This window comes from Lacerta agilis, chromosome 2, assembly GCF_009819535.1.
Source record: "Lacerta agilis isolate rLacAgi1 chromosome 2, rLacAgi1.pri, whole genome shotgun sequence".
NCBI lineage: Eukaryota > Metazoa > Chordata > Lepidosauria > Squamata > Lacertidae > Lacerta > Lacerta agilis.
The window spans coordinates 103,616,718-103,627,664 of NC_046313.1; the positions used below are offsets into that span (position 1 = coordinate 103,616,718).

General features: G+C 47.0%; 1 protein-coding gene across 1 annotated transcript; it reads right to left on the reverse strand.

Moving 5' to 3' along the window:
* Window positions 1–10,947, reverse strand: RACK1 (receptor for activated C kinase 1). The gene is made up of 8 exons (XM_033141510.1): window positions 10,716–10,947; window positions 8,600–8,771; window positions 7,471–7,618; window positions 6,272–6,367; window positions 5,496–5,606; window positions 3,325–3,465; window positions 1,735–1,845; window positions 1–145 (listed from the first exon to the last, which is right to left on the reverse strand). Exons 1-8 carry the CDS (start codon window positions 10,822–10,824, stop codon window positions 80–82), a joined length of 954 nt encoding a protein of 317 aa, XP_032997401.1. The 5' UTR covers window positions 10,825–10,947; the 3' UTR covers window positions 1–79.

Sequence of the window (10,947 nt, forward strand, 5' to 3'; positions counted from 1 at the left end):
TAACGTTCAGCACAAAAAGTTTATTGTTTCTGTTTTGTACATAATTATAAGTCTGTGCCTTGTGGTCAACTGCACTCTCTCATCTGGTCCCAATGGTGACCTGCCAGACGCGAACAAGGTTATCCGTGTAGCCGGCAAACAGAGTCTGATGGAACAGAGAGGGAGAAACACCGTTAGGAAGCGATTGGGTGACAGCTTTTTGACAACAGAGCAACAAATCACTTTGCATGAATCAACTGTTGGACAGAAAGTCAACAGGAGACTTTGCTGAGAAGCCAGGTTCCTCAGGATGCAGCAGAAAGGGATGGGGGAGAGAGAAGAGGCAGGGCTACCCCACATTGGCACAGCAATTTCTGGAACCTCCTCTGCTTGAGCTTCTCTAGACAGCTGTTCATTAGATGCACATGTAACCAAGATCATTACCAATCGCATTCTCCTTTAGTGTCCTATCTCTTTAGGTAGCTCCTGCCCCCAGGCTTACAGAGTCTTTCTTAGGGATCTGCAAGCTGCTCTGACAGTTGCTTATGGCTGAATAGTAGGGTAAAAATGTCTTGAACGAATGAACAGCAGGTTGTGACAAACCCAAGGTGTTCACTTTTTATTGTATTGGGGGATGAGAAGTATCCAGCCCACAGGAAGACCAGAAGGGATAACATTTTATCACTTTCTGCTCTGTAAGTGGAGTTGCAAATGAGAAATGAAAAATTTTGCCAGGAGGAAACTCGCTTCTGAATATTTCCGCCTTGCAAGGTCAGCTCAAGTCATTTAACCGAAGCTCCATCCCTTTCCCTCAAACTCCACAACCTGCATACTTTAATCAGGCAGTGCCTAATGTCACTGGGGCAAAGTAAGGGAAGACAGCCACCAAAAGCATGGCTTCAGGGCCATTCCCTTCATCTTCACATCTTAAGACAATACACCATTTATCTGCCAGCTCAAATAATTGGCAGTCTTCTTGGGCAGTGTCCAGTGTAAGCTCAGGTTGCGAACATGATCCATGCACCTGCACACACGCGGGTTGTGATTTGGCGCTTCTGCCCATAGCACAATTTAGCGCTTCTGCGCATGTGCCAAAACCTGGAAGTAACCCATTCCGGTACTTCCAGGTTAGGAGCGCCCGTAACCTGAAAATGCGCAACCCCGAGGTGTGGCTGTATTTTATACATAACAAATTTGAATGAAAAAAACTTTTTTAAAACTCAAGACAAGTGTTGGTGTCAAATTTTTAGGAGTCCAGGAAACCAGGATTAGCCACAGCCCTGCTAACCTCTCTTCCCTTGGGTGCCCTTTAAATGCTGATCAGGAGACAAGACACTGTCAGATGCAGTTGGGGTGAAAAGTTCTTGTTCCTCAAGAAAACCCAAACATGCCACAAGCCCTGTATGGCAAAGGTGGAAGCTCAAAAATACAGACTTTGAAAAATCCCACTTTCCCAGTTCTTCCATGGCTGGAGGAGGCAGCAGCTCTTTTTAACTTCCTGCATGGACCTCTGGGCATCTTGCACAGCCTGCTGCGAAATGCTGTTTTATAGCAACGAGGACAAGACAGGCTGTGGTGACAGTGATGGCCAGCAAATGAGTGCTGATTTTAATCTCCTGAATACAGATTTTAGCTGAAGGAGTGTTATTTTTAATGTAAATAAGTTTATAGGGAATTTTTAATTGCATCAGCTTCTTTGTGTGGTTGTGGCATATGTTGTTGTTGTTAACTTTGATTGCACAGCCCAATTCTTACCTGTCCGTCAGCAGACCAGGCCAATGAGGTGCACTGGGGTGGCTCTGCCTTGCTGCTGGTACTGATCACTTCCTGCTTGAGCTCATCCACAATGATCTTGCCTTCCAGGTCCTGATGTTAAGAAAGCAGGGATTAGATCAGGGATTAGCAGAGGGCCAGTCCACTGTCCCTCAGAACTTGCAGGGGCCCAGACTATATGGGGGACGACTACGAATTCCTATGCCCCACAAATAACCCAGAGATGCATTTTAAATAAAAGGACACATTCTGATTCCCGGACACACACTGATTCCTGGACTGTCTGCAGGCTGGATTTAGAAGACGATCGGGCTTAACAACTTTGGGATAAAATTATAAAAAAAAGCTCAACGACTTCAATCCTAAAAAAGGGACAATAATCCTGGTCAGCCCTCACGCATGTTCACTTCATCAAATGTGGCCCTCTTTGAAAAAAGTTTGGACACCCCTGGGTCAAATGGGAGTTGCCGACTTCTAGGTCAAACAGTTTGTTCAATTTCCACCTGCTATTTGCATGCTGTACGTAGTTTGGACAACAGGCTCAGAAACAGCCTCTGGTTTTCCGCACAGAAGCAAAATCAGACGGCATAGTGTGTTTCATCACAGCACGTCAGTCCCCTCGCTCTCAAGCCTGAAATCACCACACCCTTCCATTGCCATTGGTAGTTGTTGCTGCTTCTCAGAATTGTAGAGTTGGGAGGGCCCTAGCAGTTATCTAGTCCAACCCCCTGAATATCATCACTGCTACTATCTGCCTCCTTGCCAAGTACCAGATCTCTTACCAGAGAGGCTACTTCTTCGTAAGCAAAAAATAAAATAAATAAAAATCCTTCCAGTAGCACCTTAAGAGACCAACTAAGTTTGTTCTTGGTATGAACTTTCGTGTGCATGCACACTTCTTCAGATACACTGAAAGCTCATACCAAGAACAAACTTAGTTGGCCTCTAAGGTGCTACTGGAAGGATTTTTGTGTGTTTGTTTTGACTATGGCAGACCAACACGGTCTTCATAAGTAAGAATGTCTGTATCCTCTACCACCGGGGCAGTTCAGATTTCAGCTCAGAATAAAAGTATGCAAACACATTCAACCACAATTAGATTTGCATCTTTTGTTCAAAATGAGAAGGCTGGGTGTTGCAGGAGACTTCCAGGCAAATGAATCCTCTGCACACTGACATTAAGAGAAGGGCCCCTTGCTCTTTAGACAGCAAAATGAGTAAACCACATTTAGCCTTGAAACAGTAATTATCTGCCAAAGGAAGTCACATTCCGCAGCCCATACAAATTAATTTGTGTACGATGCTTTGCATAACTTAAGTTTGTTTTTACCATATAAGGAGCTATGCCAGCCTGACCCCTGAACATCCTGCTCTGGCCTGCTGAGATCTCAGAAGCTCAAACTATAAATTCAAGGAACTTCAGCTGCAGGAGCCTAACACAACTCTCCCAGGACTGCCAAGGAAGGGAACACTAACTTAATTCTGACAAGGAAAACAAGACCCTGGCTGGGGAGTTAACCTCCTCTGTTCTTCCCAAACCTTCAACAGCCAACAATCAAGCTCTTAACTTACCCATATCTTGATGCTGGGTCCAGTGGCTGCACACAGCCAGTAGCGGTTGGGGCTGAAGCATAAGGCGTTGATGATGTCTCCACCATCCAGGGTGTACAGGTGCTTGCCTTCGTTCAAGTCCCACAGCATAGCCTGGCCGTCCTGCGGTGGAAGAAAGCAGACGGTTTTAAAAGCCCCCAAGTCCAGAATGATTTTGCAATGGAAAAGGGCAATAGGCTGCGAATCTTAATGCATCCAAGTCTCCCCATTCCTCAAGGCCCCTAAAAAGCTGTGGCATTTAACTTATCAATTCATGCACACCCTGTCCCTCAAACAGGAGGGAAGAACCTTTCTCCAAAGCAACAGATCTCCCACCCAATGTTTGACAGCTCAGAAACAGCCTCTGATTATCAGCATGGTATTAAGTCAGATGGCATGTATATGTTTCATCACAGCAGTCAGGATTTTCTGACTAGATCTCGACAGGATGGTAAAGTGCTAAATGTAACTAAGCAGGAAAGAGCGCTGAGCTAGGCAGAAGAAAAGCGGGCAGCAGCTTATAGGGCATCTTGCTCACAGGCTCCGTTCTAAAAGCATGATTTCACGCAGACCAAGCATCCTGGAAAACCTCCCCCAAAATGAGATTTCCTCCTTCCAGGTTGGATAGCCATCCGTCATGGATGCTTTAGTTGATGCTTCTGGCATTGCGGGAGGTTGGACTAGATGACCCCTGGGGTCCCTTCCAATTCTGAATTAGCCGGCGAAGCTTCCTCTGTTCCTAGATTGCTTTTAATCAGAAAGTTATTTCTGCAGTCTATTCTGAGGATATGTTTTTAACAGTTTTGATGCCACACTCCCTACGTATCAGAAGAAGGGACTGTGTTCCTTGGGCTGGAAAAAGCCCCCCTGATCGATACTTAGAAGAGCTGAGGAAGCTGCGCCTTGTTTCTGTAACCGCCACCTGCTACGCAGAAAGACCCATTTCCTCACCGCAAAGAGGACCATGCTTAGCAGATAAAGGGCAGTGGGGAGAATCCAGAGGACCATATTTGGCCCCCAAGCCTGAGGTTCTCCATCGATTAAAGGAAACGGCATAGCCCAGTGGTACATCACCTGCTCTCATGCAGAAGCTCCTAGGCTCAGTCCCCAGTATCTTCCAGTTAGGGCCGAAAAAGAACCATTGCCTAAAGAGCTGCTGCCACTCAGCATACATGACACTGAGCGACAGACCAACGGTCTGACTCTGTATAAGGCAGCTCCCTGTGTTCCTGCTGTAGTAGCTGTACAGGTAAGAAAGGCTGGCCCTCAGCTCCAACTCCCCTCCGTCAGCAGTTAGAAGGCTGGCGAAAAGGAAGAATGCATTTCATATTGGAGCTAGAATCCTGGATTTCCTTACTGGAAATGGAAGAGGACTTCCCCCCTCCCTCCATGGCAAACATGGAAATGCATGATACCAGCCACCCTAGCTGACTAGTAACTTATTTACAAGTCTAGGTTAGATGCTTCTTGCAAGAACACGACACACTTGAGCTAACTCCCAAGTACCTTGAGCTAAGTGGTTCACAGCAACTGCCCAGGTTTCCTTCGGTCTCTCTATCTCGCCCTAATAAACCATACACCTGACCAGTTTATAGTGGCAGGCCTCCTGATTTACCAGATAAGCAGAAGAAATAATAACAAACAACAAATTTTTATTTATACCCCGCCCTCCCAACAACAACAAAATTTTATTTATACCCCGCTCTCCCCGGCCAGAACCGGGCTCAGGGCGGCTAACACCAATAAAATTACAATAAAATGTAAAAGAAAGAAACAATTAAAATACAGGTTAAAATACAATTTAAAATTTAAAATGCAGCCTCATTTTAGTAGTAGCCCATAAATCGTGTTGAAAAAGAAGAAAAGTAGTTCTTCTCCACCCCTCTGGTTTATTATTAACAAATAAATAGTTACACTGCTTTGTAAAAGTATCTAAAGCAACGTATAACGCAGAATTTATAAAATGCAATGAAGACAATAAATCAATGCAAAACCATACTTCATGAATTCATACACAATCCAATTCGATGGTTGTGTGTGGAGGTAACTTGGTTTACTGGGAAAAGCTTGTCTGAACAAGTAAGCTTTAGGCACACAGCTATACGTTTGCACGGGTTCAACCTCTTGAGGGGAGGCTTGCCACAGAGACTTACCTTGCCACCTGAAGCACACAGGGAGCCGTCGGGTGAGACTGTCACTGTGTTCAAGTAGCCAGTGTGCCCAATGTGGTTGGTCTTCAGCTTGCAGTTAGCCAAGTTCCACACCTGCAAGATGGGGAGAGTACAAATTCAAAACAGATTCGCTGATGCTGTTAATCTCAAGGTGAGCTCTTGCCGTGTGATCAAATTCCTGATCCAGTGATTGTTGAAAAGCGTCCCACCCCCTTGGGTAATTTACAGCCTGCCTAACAAAACCAGTGTCTGTCTAATAGAAGTATGACTGAACGTCTGATACATAATAAAACATGGCTGTTTGATGCAGGCCTATTTAGTGAAAAGAGCAGTCCTCCAATCTATCTCCTCTCTTTGCAAGACTGACTAAGCAGAATTCTACTCCTGCTCCAATCAGGGCACCAACAAAGAGACTGTATTGCACATTGAGTCGCCTATGCTAAGACGACAAGAGAACGAACACCCTACTGTTTACAAGCTGCTGCAAATCTGATGGACGCCTGTGGCCCCAATTCTCCCTCCAATCCCCCCTCCTGTACCTCCACAACTCATTGGCTTGGCTTCAGGACTTTTGCTTCGCTAGATGAATAGAGGTGGTGAGATTCCAGTGCACCCCAAAGTCCTGCCCCTTCTTACCAGAAGATCTGAAGGGCGGGTTCCAGAATATCAAAAGAGAGAATGCTTGTGCATCATTTAGACACTTTCAGGGAGAGGCCCTAGACAAGAGATTTGAGGATTAAGGCTGATACTCAGCTCACCTTCACAAGCTTGTCCCAGCCACAGGAGACAATGATGGGGTTGCTGCTGTTGGGGGAGAAGCGCACACAGGACACCCACTCCGAGTGGCTCTCATCCTGAGTGGAAAAAAGAAAGTATGACAGCTCTCAGTACAAGCTGGTAACAGGATGTTACAGAGAAACAACCATTCTGAAAATTTACATTTAAACACATGCTTCACCTCCTAGTTCTAACTCCTTAGCAACATCTAACTGCATTTGCACGTCTTTCCCATTCCCTTTGGCTCCATCCTTCCCTGCCTTCTGTTGTCTCCACATCCTGCTAAAATTTATAGCTTGTAAGCTCCTTGGGGCACAGACTTCTCCCCCCCTTATGAACTGCTATAAAGTGTCGTGTGCATTGGCAGAGGTTAACTTTGATCAATTAAAGCCCTTGACAACTTGGGATCAGGGTACACAAGAGGTCTCCTGACCCGATATATATCCTGGGCTGTCAACTGTGCTCTGCAGAAGGGGCACTGCTAAGAGCACTGCCTGCCCCACTAGCGTGCTTAGTTTGTACTAGAAATCAGGCTTTTAGTGTTGCAGCTCCAGCCCTCTAGAAGGATGAGACGGACACTGGGAAGGGTGGGATAAAAATGTTACTTATACAGTGGAACCCCGGGTTGCGCACACCCCGGGTTGCGGGCATTCGAGTTAAGAACGGCTGCAACCCGAAAGTGTTTCCGGAGCGCGGACAACCCCTGCATGCGCAGAACGCTTCTGTGCACTTCACGCATGCACAGAAGCACTCAAATCGCACTACTTCCGGGTTTTGGGGGGCGTTCGCGTTACACACGCCTGTTACTTAGCACGATCCAGAACGGATCGTGTGCGTAACACGGGGTGCCACTGTATGTAAATCGCAGACCGAAGCAGGATCCAACCCATCCTTTCTCCACAAACTTGAATTGAGCAGTGGAAGTTTTCCCTTTTCTGAGCACCTGCAGCAACTGTCTGGACGAACTGCCGCTAAAGGCACATCAAGGCTTTTATACATTTATTGCTTTGTTTAAATGATATAATGGTGTTGCTTTTAACATACTGTTTATTGTATTTGATTTATTTTATATTTGTGACCAAACAGAGGACACGGTTGATTGGGTTAAAAAATCTAAAACAAAGGGAGGTGAACTTTAGTGGTATTCAATGCCCAGATCTGGGAGGGAGGAAAGGCTAACCTGTACAGTGTACTTGCAGACTCCCAGAGTGTTCCAGAGCTTGATGGTTTTGTCCCTGGACCCCGAGACGATCTGGCGGTTGTCAGAAGAGAAAGCCACGCTCAGCACATCCTTGGTGTGGCCCACAAAACGCCGGGTGGTGGTGCCTCTGAAAAGGGAGGAGATGCCATTTCATTACACACCCAGTGCAACACAGGAAAGGAAAAGCCCCTCAAACCAAATCTCTTTATTCCCTGCCTTGCCATGCTATCTGTAACCCCTTTCCCCTGCAAAGACCCTCCCTTTCTGGTCCTGATCTCCTCCTAGGGCCCATAAGGTTAATTTTCGAAGAGGATCTCCTGCTTCAATGGAACTTTTCCAGGAGATAGGACAGGACCACGTCCCTGACTCCAATTTCAGTAGCCAATGAGTGCTAAAGAGAGGGAAGCAGAGCTTCTCCTATCACCTTGTGCAGCTCTCCTAAGTGAGCAAATAACAAACCAGCATCAAGAGGTTTCCCCTTTGATTTACACTGAACTGAGAAAATTCCCCTCCCCAAACTTTAGGAAATGAAAGGGGCACAAAGGATCTGAAAATTTCTCAGCATCCTCACTGCGGAACCATGACAAGGACAACCTGAAATGTCCTGTATGGGGAAATGTGGAATTCCAAAAACCCACCAGAGACTGATGTCCCCTTTCCAATAAAAAAGAAAGCTTCCATTCTCTCAGTCTCTCCTGTAGTGTCCCATCATAATTGCAGGACGTATCATCAAACCCCAGTGGAGTCTGTAGATGTGTGTCAGATCTAATCATCGGGACAGTAGGAAGCAAGCACAAAACCCTGATTCCAAAGCAACCAATGATAAAAACAGGAAATTGTATTAGGAATAAAAACAGTCCAAAACATTCAGAAACCAAGGTGTGGCTTCCAATTGGCTGCAGGAAGCTCCTGCAGCCGACTGGAAGCCGCAAAGGACTTTCGGTTTCCAAAAAACGTTCACAAACTGGAACACTCACTTCCGGGTTTGCGGCATTCAGGAGGCAAAACATTCGACTCGCAAGGGATCCAAGGTATGACTGTAATCAGTCTGCTGAGGACAATCCTTTTTACAATCAACACAGACACCGTTCCCCCAATCTAGACTCACGTGGTAAGATCCCAGAGGCGCAGGGTGCCGTCCCATGACCCAGAGAGGGCAAACTGCCCATCTGAGGAGATAACCACATCGCTGACAAAGTGGGAGTGGCCCCGAAGGGCTCGCTGGGGGATCCCGTAGTTGGTTTCATCCCGAGTCAGCTTCCACATGATGATGGTCTTGTCTGCAAGAGGAAAAAAATAGCAGATTTTCTCAAAACTGAGAAAAATATAACTTGAGGGGGGGGAGGCATCTCATTCCTTTACCATTCATTCCCTGGATCAGGCTGCTGCACCTAAGATCCCATACTCCACTGTGGCCAAGTTCCAAGTGAGGGAGTAAAGCCATGCCTGGACTGTACCACTTCAGACTGGAGGTGGGGATTTACCTAGCTGAATGCGCTACCTGCCAAACACTTTTCTGCACACAGAAAGATAGCATTTCAGGGAGATAACCTTCTCCCCAACATCTAGTTTTCTGTGTGAAAGGAAGTGTGTGGCTGCACTCAGTTATACCAGCCCCCACTTGCATTCTGAAGTGTTACAATCCAGACTCATCTCAGTGAGGACAGGACTAGCCAAGGCTTCCTGCAAACTCTTAGCATGCCCTCACTTGAAACCACATGAAAAAGATGCAGTTCCTAACCACAATTCCCTTGGAGAGAAAAGTCCTCTCAAACCAGAGACTGCCTTCAAATACACACAATTATGACCCAGCTTTTACAGTTTTACCAGAAATTAACTGTAGGTCTCAGCATCTAGATCCAAATACAAGGTATCCTTTGTAATACCCCAGTGCCATAACCTAACCTCTTTTAGGCATCCACACGTACACTATGATCACACAGAAAGCTATCATCAACCGCTCACCAGAGTTGTGGACTCAAAGTGGCTTCAGCAGTTGCTATAAAAGTTAGTATTGGCTTGCATCACCAAATAGGTTGCTCGCTCCTTCTGTAGTATAATTAGGCTCAGACAGCAACCATCCTACGAACAATGTGCTAAGGATGTAGTGCCTGGTATAGCAGTTAAGAGCAGAGGACGTCCATGAGGTGCCAACCAACAGCAGGACCAACCACTAGGGATAATGGGAACTGTAGTCCAACAAAATCTGGAGAGAACCACTCCCCCCACCCCCCATTTAGCATGTCAGACTGAGACCAGAGAGAGACCCTGGGGTTCAAATTCCCACCAAGCAACAAAGCTCACGGGGCCAGCAACAAAATTGCTTAGCCTCACCTGCCTTACAAAGTGTGACACTAAACTGGGTGCCACACACACCAACTTGAGTGCGTTGGAGTAAAGGTGGGGTATAAATTAACAATACAGAAATTAAAATCTGAAATCAGTCCTCCTAAGGAAGAGCTGATAATTAATTGGGGGGGGGGAATTTACTGCCCTTCCCCTTCAACCCACAAGTATGAATGATCAGTTGTAGAGCCTCATTACTATATTCCTGAATTGCAGGCTTGCTCCTGGCCACTTTTGGTTGGCTTCGAAGGCCAAAAGCTCCCTTTCGAGAACAGATCCTCTCCTGCCCCATCATAATTGCAGGACATGTCTTCAGACCTCATAAAGATCAGCAGACAAATGTCAAATTTAATCATCAGGGCTGCGAAGAAAGGGAAGCAGGTGGGCCTTGCTACATACACCTCATTTTCTGCCTGAATCTGCTGAGACGGCTTAGTCAGGACAGCATGACGCTCTTAAATCTCAGGGTTGTGGGTTCCACCCCCACGCTGCACAAAATATTCTTGCATTGCAGGGGGTTGGACTAGATGACCCTCTTGGTCCCTTCCCACTCATATGATTCTGTGGCTGACCCCTTGCTATTCATTTGGTTTCCTATTATCTTACCTTAATCGTCCCCCCCCCCCAAAAAAAAACCTTTGGCCCTGGGAGCGTCCCCAAACCCTCACTCTGCCTAGCACGTGATTTTATCTCTCCTTATGCCCCATTCCCAATTACATGTAGATAAGGCTGCATGGTCGCATCCTTCACTTCACACGCAACAACTGGGCGCTTCTCTCCTCCCCCCTCATTACACGGTGGTCTCTCCCATCCCGTTCCACGCTCCCCTCCCCGCGCCGCATCGCCAGTTGGTCTCTCCCGGCCCGACCCTCCGTTACCGCGTGAGGCGGAGAGGATCATGTCCGGGAACTGAGGAGTGGTGGCGATCTGGGTCACCCAGCCGTTGTGGCCCTTCAGGGTGCCACGCAGGGTCATCTGCTCCGTCATGGCGGCGGCTGAGAAGGCTCGAGCTCCCGCGGCAGGCGGAGGATGGAGGCGGATTCACCGGCGGCCCTTAGCCCGGACCTGCCAGCTCGCTGAGGCCCAGGGAGAGAAAGGAAGCGGCGGCCT

Excerpts from the sequence above, each read along its gene's own strand:
- RACK1 (XM_033141510.1), bottom strand. The coding sequence starts at position 10,824 with ATGACGGAGCAGATGACCCTGCGTGGCACCCTGAAGGGCCACAACGGC. Across the intron at positions 6,368-7,470 it reads TCTGCAAGTACACTGTACAG|GATGAGAGCCACTCGGAGTG; the intron begins GTTAGCCTTTCC and ends TTTTCCACTCAG. Across the intron at positions 146-1,734 it reads CCTGGTCTGCTGACGGACAG|ACTCTGTTTGCCGGCTACAC; the intron begins GTAAGAATTGGG and ends CTGTTCCATCAG.